Source organism: Talpa occidentalis, unplaced genomic scaffold (assembly GCF_014898055.3).
Source record: "Talpa occidentalis isolate TD23 unplaced genomic scaffold, MPIMG_talOcc4v2.1 talOcc4.4, whole genome shotgun sequence".
Classification (NCBI taxonomy): Eukaryota; Metazoa; Chordata; class Mammalia; order Eulipotyphla; family Talpidae; genus Talpa; species Talpa occidentalis.
Window position 1 is genome coordinate 16,804,919 of NW_023604295.1, and position 12,125 is coordinate 16,817,043.

The following is a 12,125-nucleotide window of genomic DNA, read 5'->3' on the forward strand; positions in this document are numbered from 1 at the left end:
CTGACATTCCTGTCTGAGATTCCTGGCAACTCACACTAAAAGGAAAAATTTTAAAAGGCATAATTTTCATGAGAAGCTAGGATTTATTACCAGTTCCATAGGGAGTACAGATGTCTCCCAACTCTAAATTCTAAAGGAAATTTTACATTATGTCCTTATGGAGTAATAATGCATGGAAAAATATATTTATTGAGAAAACTTCATAGCAAATGTGGAGGTAGATGTCATATATGTCTTACTCAAAAATAAAAAGCCCATAAGCAGCTGAAAAAATAACATCATAAAGGTCAAGGTTCAGGGTTTAAGACTATGTTGTCCATGGAGATCCTGGCTCTATGAGTCTCCCTGAGTATCTTTTTTATCTGTCATGTTGTCAGTAAGAGATGGCAGAAGTTTGTTTCCCTCTTAATACCATTACACTATTGTTCTTAGTAAAATAGTTTTCCCAAAATAGTTAATTCATTAGGTGAAGATTACTTTTGTTGCATTTTTTTCTTTCCTCTATGTATCACAAATGTTAAGAGCTGATATCAGAAAAAAATGTAAGATTTATTATATACCTGGGTGCTAAGAGTTAATTGTGCTAAGTCTGTTGCTGTAAATGTGGTGAATGAATAAGCAATTGTAGTTGAAATGTGTCCGGTCCACTCATGGGGCTACCTAACTACCCACATGTCCTGACTCCCCTTGCGGGATGCTTTTCTCAAACTCTTTCATTCATCATTCCCCTGCCTGTTCAGATGCTCTCCTCCTCCTTCTGTCCTGCCAAATCAATCCCCTTCCGTCTTTCCAATCTGAAAAGAAAGGTCCTTCCTTCTCCAAAACCCTTTTCAGGCTAATCCCACCTGGCAAGATTCATTACTTAAACCTTTTGGGGTGTGAAATGAGCTACAGCGCCTGGCTGCAGCATTTGCAACATGTGTTATTATTCTTTTTAGTTTTCCTGGGTCCAAAAGCTTCAAACAACCCTACCTAAGCTCCTGCTTCAGGGAGGAAATCTTATCACAGCAAATACAGTGTGAGGAGTGAGACAAAAGAGGGAACCATAAGCAGAGTGTGAGAAAAGAAACTGGAGATTTAATGCTGTGCAAGACACCTTGGGAGAGCCTTCTTTCTCTCCCTAGAATTCATCTATGGTTATATTTTTATACTCCAGATATGACATAAAAAATAGTTGGTTGCATCTATATGCCTTTTTGCTCACATAGAATAAGGATTCCCTGGAGTTGAGGAGCACTCTAAGGGTACATAACCTATAAAAATGTTAATGAAGGTTTAGAAATAGGTAGTCAAAGGCAAGAAAGTACTACTGTGTGGAATGGCATTTCTGTATGATACCAAACTTTTATTATTTCCAACAACTATGCAAATGTGTGATACAATTTTCTAAATCTGCAGAGCTGGGACATTTTCAGAATTAAAAAAAAAATGCAGACTCAAGATGTAATCTTGACAATTATAAAAATAACTAGTTTTCTTGCAAGAAGAGGAAACTGAGGCAGAAAAGGACTCAGCTGCACACTTCAGTTACAGAATTTTATATAATATATCATCTCAATTCAATTTTTCAGTTTTGAGACTTTGTTTTTCAAATGTGGTTTCATATGTAGTTGTTAAATTTGTATTTCTGCCAATAGCATTTTAAACATATTTTTATTGTCCTTTTTAAGACACTTTTTTTAAGTAAGGTAAAGTTTGTTGCAAACTTCCTTCTGCCACATATATTCAGCTTACTGTGAATACAAACTAAAATAAATTATATTCAGTCTGAAAGGATGAATTCAACTTGACAGGATTTGAAAATTCAGCTCATCTGTCTCAAATTAGATTCCACATTCTAATATCCACACTGACACCTGGAAATGTTTTCATGAACTGATGGTCCTGTTTACCACCGCTAGGTTGCTGATATCAATATTTACTATAACAATTTAATGATGCAATTACTTTATAAATTTTTATTAAAAAGAATGTTTTATCCTGTTTCTCCAGCAAACACAAAATAACTGATCTCCACCGTTAACTGTAGTCTGTTTTCTCATGTTAAGTCTGAGCCAAAAATGGAAAGAAGACAATCTCAGAATATAAAATATGTGTGCGTCTTTTTTCCTCCACATACAGACATAATCTCAGTTTCTCTGCTTGATAGAGAAAACAACACTTGCAAATTCTAGGGTAGAATAATCAGCATTTACCAAATATTCTTTATTCTTAAAAGCCTGCCTCTGCTTCCTTTCTTCTAGCATTGGTTTATATTGAATATTTAACTGCCAGTTTTGTTATGGTGAAATGCCAGCTATATGCATGTAATAGATACGAGATTAAAAGAACTGATTTATCGATAAATTTTTGGTATTTTTTCAATTTAATTTTCCCACATTTTGCTTTGAATTTCCAGAGGAATTAGCACAAGAGTCTTAAGGTCACGTCTCTGAGACATATTTTTAGTAAATTCCCTCAGGCAGTTAGGAGGGTCTTAAAACAGATTGCTTATCAAATAATTAGAGATCACTTTGGACACGAAAGCAGATCCCTGAACAAGCAACGAAACAAATTTCTATTTGGCTGTGGCAGTAGCTCACTGGCTAAAAGGTGTCAGAATCAACTGAAGGGTTTATTAAAAGAGAGATCACTGGACCCCACCTCGACGACCTGACTATGCGGGTCTCATTCCCGGCTGAAGCTAATTGTGCTCATCTGTAGAACACACTCGAAAAGCATTGGTCATCGAGAGTCAGGAACAGAGAAGCTACCTAGAAAAATGTCCAACGCATGTCGGCACACAGGAGAATGACACTAGGAACCTAAGCAAGAGAGAAGAAAACTTTTCCTTCCTTCCACTTCTGATTTTTTGGTTGAGCTAATCATTAAATTGACATAAAATAGATTTATAGGAGAAAATCATATTGTCATATGTGTGTATATATATTGCATATATATATATATATATGATTTCCATTACAAATATGAGACTAAGACAGACAATTGATACTTACATGCCAACTTGAACTAAGGAGAAGGGGATAGGTGTCCAGGGCTTCCAACAGGAGGGAGAAAATTCACAGCAAATGAGAAGAGCAAATATTTGATAAACAGATGTTTGCCTGCCATGCAGAATAGTCTTTCTGTTATAAAGAGTTATCTCTGGTAGTAGTTTCATAAATTGGGAAACAGCAATTCTGTGAGGATGTCATTAAAATTGAACATTATGGAAACCATTGAATAATATAGAAACATCAAGTGATAAAACCAGATACATTAATTAAAATTAAATTTTATATCATTATGGGTGATTCCATTTTTGACTTGTACCATCCTTTGGATAGTAAAATACTTGACAATTTATGTTAAAATATTAATTTCTGCCTGAGGGGGTGGGGGGAAGCAAATATTGTTTAAAAATCAACAATGATGTAAAAAATAAAAAAAAATTAAAATAAATTTAAAAAAATTAAAAAATAATCTCTGAATGGAATTCCATAAGTTTTCTCAATGTCAACAGCATTCAATCAGTAGAAATTTGACTGATGGCTTTTCGTTTGTGCTTTTTGTTTTGTCTGTATTTATTTTTTTCCACAGGAGTGAAAACTCATCATTGTCAGTTTCCTCTGCTGGAAATGGGCCATTTGTAACATTAAGCACAGCACCAAATGGCAGCTTAATACTAACACCAAGGTGGGTCTCAAAATCTGTTCCTGAATTGGAAAGATGATAAACTTTTCAAGTCAGTGAAGTTTTAATAACACAAACTAACCATATAACCTTGAAATCTATTTAACTTTTTTTCTTTAGGTAATCTTAAACTGAATCTAATTGATCCTATCTGATAACATCACTTAGTAATAAACACACACAGAGTAATATATATGGTATGATTGTTAATATATTTATTACTTTATTCTAAGTGGCATATATATGATATATATATAAATAGTACATATTATTTGACTGTCTTACCGTATATATGAGATATGGCTTGTATAGTTGTCAAGCGTATAGTAGTGGTCTAATAAGTTTTAATTCCATACCCTTTTATTTTTAAGCCCAGATTCATAAACAGTTAAATCACATTAAAAGAAATTGTAAGAGTTGGGATAAATAGGCCCAAAGTTGATGAGACTAATGATTGCAACACAAATTAAGTACCATCAAAAGAAACACAGGGAAAAGTCGTGGTGTTATTTTCTCTGTTTTAGCAAATAGAACATAAATATTAAGTGAAGAAATCCACACCCACAGTTGTGCCTCCATCTTCTCTTTTGTTCTTTAAAATTAGGTTCACAACTTTTGAGACTGTTTCAAAAAGCAGCGTCTTTCTTGTATTCAAAGATCTGTTTTAGCTTGGATGATGTCATTTCTCCTGTTTGAACATTAATGGTATTTTATGCTGAAATTGACTTCTGCAATTTACAGTTCTATTAAAGATCAGCTATGGGTGGGAAAAAAAAAAACTTCAAAAACCACAGACAAGGGTTTTAAGATGCCGTTGGTGGTACATTAGGTTGTCCATTTTTGTTTAACATACTTAATGGTAAAAAATGAAAGTATGTAAGTATTCAGCTATTCATGAAAAGTTACGAGTTTTAAATTTCAACCAATAAAACAAATTGATAAGGGAATATTTTCAATTGCACAGAACTTTGCAGTTTAATGTTTTATATGAATGTTTGCTGGGCCTTGACTGATCTTGTTAGTTATTGGCAGTGAAATAAAGCATCTGTAAGTGAGAAAACAGACTTCTAGATTTCCATTTGATAAGACATGACTCAAATGACATTCCCACAAAGATCCTGGTTAGTTTGTATATTGAGAATTTTTTAAATTAATATTTTAGAGGTATTTAAGAACGGGTAAGCAAAAGAACAAAACAGAAAATATAGGGGAAAAAATCATTTTAATTATGTGTGTTTTAGACCAAAACTAGGTTATTCCATGCTTAGCATAGCAACAAAAATACTGGTATCCTCTTACTTACATGATAGTCCTATTGTAGTTATATCATTTGAAAGAGCTAATATTTATAGATAGAGCTACTTTAACCTTTCATCATATTAAGCCAGGGGATACCCTTAATCCTTTCCTTGATTAGCTACATTGCCCAGGTTGATAGACCATCAGACAGAGTTCATGATTTTATTGCAGAGATTGTATTTACTACCCTATGAAACTTGAGCTTTTGTAAACACCCTTGCACGAGTGGTTGTACCAAAAATAAGGAAAGGGAGTTGGATTCTTCCAACTATGAAAATCGATGCCTTGTTTTCCCATTTTTTCCTCCTATTGTGAGGCATAAGCAAGACTTGGACTTTTTCCCACCGCAGTGAGAAGACCTTTCAACAGGGTAGTAGCAATCTGACTAGACAAGACTGGGAATCTTGTTCAATTCATGCAGCTCCCAGCAGTGGACTTCTCTTTCTTCCAATTCTTTGGACAACCACAGTAGCAGTCCTAGATATCAAGGGAAATATGACCATACATTTATTAACATTGTGTTGTAAGTATGGCACTAGATACATGATATTAAGTGCATATTAGATGTTATATTGTCTATCATGTGACATTGGTAGGAATATCACAGAGATTTCTTTTTAGCCCATACAAAAGCCCTATGGCTTAGGTAGTATCGTTCTACTATAAGATGAGGAAATAAAAGTCCAGTGTTGACGTGTGACTTGCACACGTTCATAAAACCTACAGGCAGTTGGGAGATTCTAAGCCAATTGTGTCGAACTTCAAAGTCCTCTACTTGTCTACTCTATTGTGCTAAATTCCCAAGGCAACAACTCACTTTAAATAACAGTTCTGGAAAGGAAAATGAAAAAGCATACCCTCTGAGAGGAAAAAATGTCATATCGCTGGGTAGATATTGGGAGAGAAATTAGTTCATTTTGTCAATCCAATAAATACAAACTCACTTATATAAATAAGTGAGTTTATATAAATATATATTTATATATAAATATAAACTCACTTATATCATAATACTGTCCCACTGGGCTGAGAGAAAGACAAGGTCATGGTATTTGTTGTCTTTCTTCCTGCACAGAGGGCTAACCTAGCCCCGACTCGGGGCCAAAGTCCAGAACAGTGATTCTGTTTCTTTCTCATGTCTCTAAATATACTTAGACTAAGTATGAATGCAATGATTTAAGTCACATTTTCTGTACCAAGAGAAAGTGTATGTGTGTATAAAAATTTTGATTAACCAAAATACATGGAGAGTGAGGTATCATGTTTAATTTTCTGGCTAACTATTAAGCTGCTGTGCTTACTGAAAAGAAATTCATCATTTTTCTACCTGTGACAAAATATGAAGCATTGCTTTACATCTAAGAATAATGAATTATTTTGAATAGATTGCATTGATGTTTGCTATATGTAGAAAGAATTTAAATGAAACTTGATAGCATGTTACAAAGAATCTACAAAGAATAACCATGAGAGGATAACAAGAAGGGGAGTTGAGGCTTCTTTGGGGATTATAAATACTTATATATATACCTATATTTATATGCCTTTAGTAAGACATTGCTTATTAAAATATTAAATGTAAATATAAAATATAAGTATATGCCATTATATTTTATTTGAATTTGCTTCTATTTCTAAAGTATATGTCAGTCAGCAACATGAATGCATGCGATTTCAAATAAACTTTATCATGTATAAGAGAGAAGCACGGAATTGTTTTGATTGTGCTTGTGATCACATTTGGATCTGTTTTGTATCTTTTGTTCTTCCCTAAAATTTCAAGCACCTAGAAAAACATTCACAATTACTTGCAATTAAATACATAAATAGAAGTCATTAAAATTATATATGTGTGTAAGTGTATGTTTTAATGTGACAAGAATCTGCAGTAGTTCCATCAGGAAACGCTGTGGTCAAGTTCATGATGCCTTGTACTATACTGACCTCTAGTGGTTAGTAAGTATAACACAGTTTAAAAACAAATTTGTTTAAATTTTTGTTTCAAACAGAATTCTTGACTTTGAAAAAAGTTGATAGCAAAATATTTAAGTAGGTAATGAGTTTATAAATTATTTATGCCTAAAATTTCTTTTATATTTGCCTATTTTCATTTTCATGTCTACCTCTCTTGGAAGCATGGACTGGAATTCCTTCACTGTTGAACTCCATGAATGAAGACCACAGTCTCATGCATGGATTTGGGAACTGAGTAGTTCTCTGATTAGCAATAATGTGTCACATCTGTACTAAAGAATGATTAAATTCAATATTGGTTCAAGCAAACTAACAACGGTCACAATTTAGTGAGTGTGCATTGTATTTAAGGCACAATTCCATTGCAGGAAACTTTCTTCTCACAAAATTCCAATAAAGGACTATTGCCCCCATTTTATGGGTGATAAAACTAAGTCTCAAGGATATTGAAGAGATTATTCAAAATCACATAAAGAGTAAATGGTAACGTTAAGCTTGAAACTGAGGAATTTTTTCCAGTGAATACAGTCTCCCTGCATTTTAATCTGAAACATTTAAAAGTCCATTTTGTTTTTCTAAAATGGTATAACCCAAAGTATGTTTTCCTGTAAAATGCCAGGTGCACAATTTCTGTAATATAATTGTTCTTCTATTACAGTCAACAGTGCTCACAGGATTCACTGATTATGTTACAATGTAACCATAAATGTAAGTAAATATTTTGGCATGTTTTCCTTCAAACTTTTACTTTGAAATTCTAAATAGAGTTGGTATGTTGCCTCAAGTTTTATTGTAATGATTCACTCAATAGTCACGAACAGAGAAAATCCAACAAAATAAAATAGATGCTTCCTTCAATTGTTTTAATAGCCTGTGGGAAAAAAATGGCAGTTCAAGAAGTCAACCCAAAGATTGTTGGAGGAAGTCATGCCAAAGAAGGAGCCTGGCCCTGGGTCGTCAGTCTATATTTTGACAACAGGCTGTTGTGTGGTGCTTCTCTGGTCAGCCCTGACTGGCTGGTGTCTGCGGCTCACTGCGTGTATGGGTGAGTGTGATGCCACAGCACCCCTTCCCTCACACGATGGCACAGTAGACATTGGGCTTCCATTTCCAGTAACCTCCTAAAACAATTCCCATCGGGGATATGTTCCTGCTGTTTATATCATAAACTGTCCAATCATTTTCCCTTCAAGTCATGTGTAAAAACAGAAAATTAGATTAAAAATCTTTCTTTCTTAGAAAGTTGCATCAAATACTATGTTTCCCACTTACATAAACTTTTTTGTCTATTCACTGGTAAGCATTTTAAGGTATAAAATTAGTATTTATTATGTAAATTGTCCTGTTATCATTCAATTAGGTCAAAATTTATTGCCAACAAATTGACAATATCAAAAAATCATGAAAAGATAGCCCTCAATTTATATATAAAATAAAGTGTGCCCTAGAAATTTATGAATAAGCACTTTTTGTGAATTAGGATGAAAATGTTTATGTAGCTCTCAAGTCAAGCCTCTTTGATACTCCCCATAACTGAAACTTAGGATAGCGATCATATCTATCTATAAATTCAGGTGGCTGGATTTATTTTTCCCTGTAGAGGCAGCCCTCCCTAAAGCTCAGAGAAGAATTAGAGACAGTAAGGAAAGGAGGAGAAAATAAATAATCCCAGACCCAAGAACATGTTAATTTTTTGCATCTGCATGAAGGAAGAAACCTCTTTATGTAATCTCATTATAACACTTCTGAATTAGGTTACAAAAAAATAGCTTCTTCAAAGAAGATTCAAGACTCAGGGTGATTTCCTGCTCCTAGTTGAGAGAGACTTCCAGAGAATGACCTTAGCTGTGAGAATTGAAATGAGCTTCTCCCTTGCCAGCATCCTTAATCTCTGAGGAAAGAACCAGGTGTGTGTAGGAATGAAAGAAGCATCTGTAGCTGATCAGATTAAAAGACTAACTCCCTATCAACACAGTCATTAAAAACTGTCAGGTAGATGGAGACACAGACACAGAAGGTTGTGAAACGTGGGAGATACAGAAGGCTGAGAGAATAAGTATTAAAGGATTGAGTTAACACCTAAATACCATTGTGCCAAAGTAAGGGTAAATTGAACTCACAATTCTAGGAACCTGGAAATGAAGACCCTCAGCTAGATTCCAGTTGGTCAGTAACCTGGCCTCTCAAGGAACTGACTCCTCACAATACTGCCCCATCTAAGTCTGATTCTTATATTCATTACACCCTGTATCTGGGTCAGTAAACTACAGCTCTTCCATATCTAAAGGGCACTTTCTTTACTTTGCTTCCTCCTAATAATTGATCTGCTTTCACCCATAACATAACAAATGTCAGTAACAGTTCATTTCCTTGCTAAACATGATTTGAACCTTTACTTATACAAACTCTGTGCCTTGGGCATGCCATAAGTGGTCGCCTATATCCGAATTTGTAAGTAAAGGTATCTTTAGTTAATAATTCACTGTTTTCTGTTGCACATAGGTTGTTGTTAGTTGAAATGCCTTGTATTAATCTCATATTTGATAAATTCATCTGTTTGATGTTCATGTATATCATATGCTTTTGAATGTCAACCAGGCTTGCAGTAATACTAATGACATCTTTCAATTATCCACCTTACAGGTGGACTTATTGTGGGTCAGTGATACCAGTGTCATTACTTTTCAAACCTCAAATATATGAAAGGAATAGAAAAGCAGTTTCCTCTAATATAAACATATGTACAGTCATATAGGCCATAAAAGGTCTTTTTTACACCGTTTCAATTTGAACATAGCAAATGTAAGTTATAACTGAATTGTGATAAATTGTAACATCCTCATCAACCTTGTACTTTATTCTCCCTTAGTCACTAAAGGGCATTATTTTTTTCTCCAGTTGCCAGTTTTCCTTGCTGTCTACTTCGTGTTTCTTGTATTATTTTAGTTTCATCAAAATACATATTTTACTGTATGCTAATATTGCTTGTTATTTGTCTTTTTTAAATCCTTTCTTCAATAAAAAACTTAATTTCCTAATCAAAGGAATTGAGATCAAGCAAGTTATTGAAATCATACATATCCTCAATATAAATCTGTTCCAGGTATTTAAACCTACAGGTCATTTAATAGTTTAATTGCATAGTTCTTTGCTGTCTATATTCTTGTGTGATTGCTATTCCCATTCCTCAGCTTCATTGTGCCTGGATTACCTGAAACATCTGTACACCTGTTCTAGTTCATGATCACTGACTTCTCTTCTTTTGAGAAGAGGACTGCATCTCTTATGCAGTCCTGCATAAAGGAGAGGTGTGGAAAGTATTGGCCAACTTTGCTGTGATTTGAATGTCCAGGTTCACTTTGAATCAGAGGAGAGGACTTTGATCCTGTCAACACTACGGACCTCATATGCAATTATAGACCAGTAACTTAGTATTTAGTTTCAGTTTCCTTTCTGTAGGGTGACCATTAATAAATCTACCTCTTAGGGTGATTGTCAAGATGAAGTTAAGATGCTGTAATACTTTTGCATGCTATGAATCATACAAAGCATAAAAATATGCGATAAAAAATTGCATCATGCTCCTTGCCACTGTTGATGTGTCCGCTCAATGCATGTGGCTATATGGTTGTAAGTAGGACTCCAAATGACAGCTCTGACTCATAGTACCATAGGGTACATTCTAGTTGTATATCTTTACATATTTTTAAATGTTATCTCCAATAATAAGATACCTTGCTCCTGACATCCACAATATATATATGTATTTGCTCAAGCTTCAAACACAAAATGTAGTTTGAAATTTGCTAACCCATACCACTGTATAAAGCCAGCTTGCCAAGTAGAGTTTCGTATTTGTTTCCATTTTTTTCCCAGCTGATATATAGCAAAATGCACAATCTTGAGTACAGAATTTGAGGAGTTTTTAAAATGTATACACCTGAGTAACCTAAACTCCCATCAAGACATTAAAACATTTTCATTTCTTGGAAAGTTGCATACTACTCTTTCTAGGTCAATCATCATCCCTGCTTTCAGGAAAAAGAAAAAACAAAAAAACACTATTCAGTCACTTGAGTGAGCAGTCCTGCATAGATTTATAGTCTGGAGAACATTTATTGAATAGAAATCCATTAATGGTTAAATAATACACAGAGAGGCCCCTTGTCAATCTTCCACCTTTAATTGAACTCTTCAAGAAGAGCAAATATATCATATGAATTATCTTCTTCCTTATTGAAATGATTCCATAAATGGATGTTAACAATCTTGAAACTGATGATTTCATATATATGATATGTTTTGAGGTATAGCAAGAAATGGACACTATTTATACTTTAGTGCTAAATTAAATAAACTGGTAATACTAATAAAACTTTGAAACAAATTTTTTAAACATTAGCATTGCTGATAAAATAGCATTAATTAAATGATGCTTCTACTGAAATTTAATATTTGGGTTTTTGAGTGCTTCAAACACTTCTAGGACTAGAGCACATTATACACAAAAATAGTTACTATAAAGTTATTTTATTTGCACTTAAACCTACAGTCAAAATATAAGCATTATTGGCTTGATTCACTTCTCTCTCTACTTTTATTACTGTAAGAGTTTACAGTAATAATATATATCTCATTCAGGTTTCAGAAATACTATACAACCTGTTCAAGATTATAATAATCTTTGCAGATCAAGGTTATAGTAATTTTGGCAGAAAGAAGGGTGTTTTCTTAGCTTATTAGATTTCAAGATTAGGTTAGTGACTTAATAGTTTTTGGTTACTGAAAAGATGGTTCCTTTTTTAAGGTATTTCAAGTTTAAGCTTTTAGGCATATTTTTGATAGTTAAAATTATCTCACTGTATTGCTAAAACTTTTTAGACTTATTCCTTCCTCATAAATTTTATCAGTTTCTAATCTGATATCAATCCCTCAAAATTTATATTCTCCGGTCTCTTTTGGCCCATAGTGTGTAAGCCATTTCCTTGATGCTATCCTATTAGCATTATTTTAAATAGCATATTTATTATTTATAGGTATCTTGTGATAACTATTAGTCCACACAAGTTTTATTTTCAATAAAATATTCAATAAATTGTTCCAATATCAGATCTCTGAAATTACCTCTACTTTGACAATTAATTCGTCATCTTGAATCACATTTGATTGAGACCTCTTTT

At 33.6% G+C, this 12,125-nt stretch overlaps 1 protein-coding gene across 1 annotated transcript in view; it reads left to right on the plus strand.

The window, feature by feature from the left end:
• TMPRSS15 (transmembrane serine protease 15) overlaps positions 1–12,125 on the plus strand; it is an 88,756-nt gene that overhangs the window by 64,602 nt on the left and 12,029 nt on the right. Inside the window, 3 exon segments of the mRNA XM_054701143.1 lie at positions 3,580–3,675; positions 7,604–7,653; positions 7,816–7,990. Coding sequence (XP_054557118.1) covers positions 3,580–3,675; positions 7,604–7,653; positions 7,816–7,990 — 321 coding nt within the window.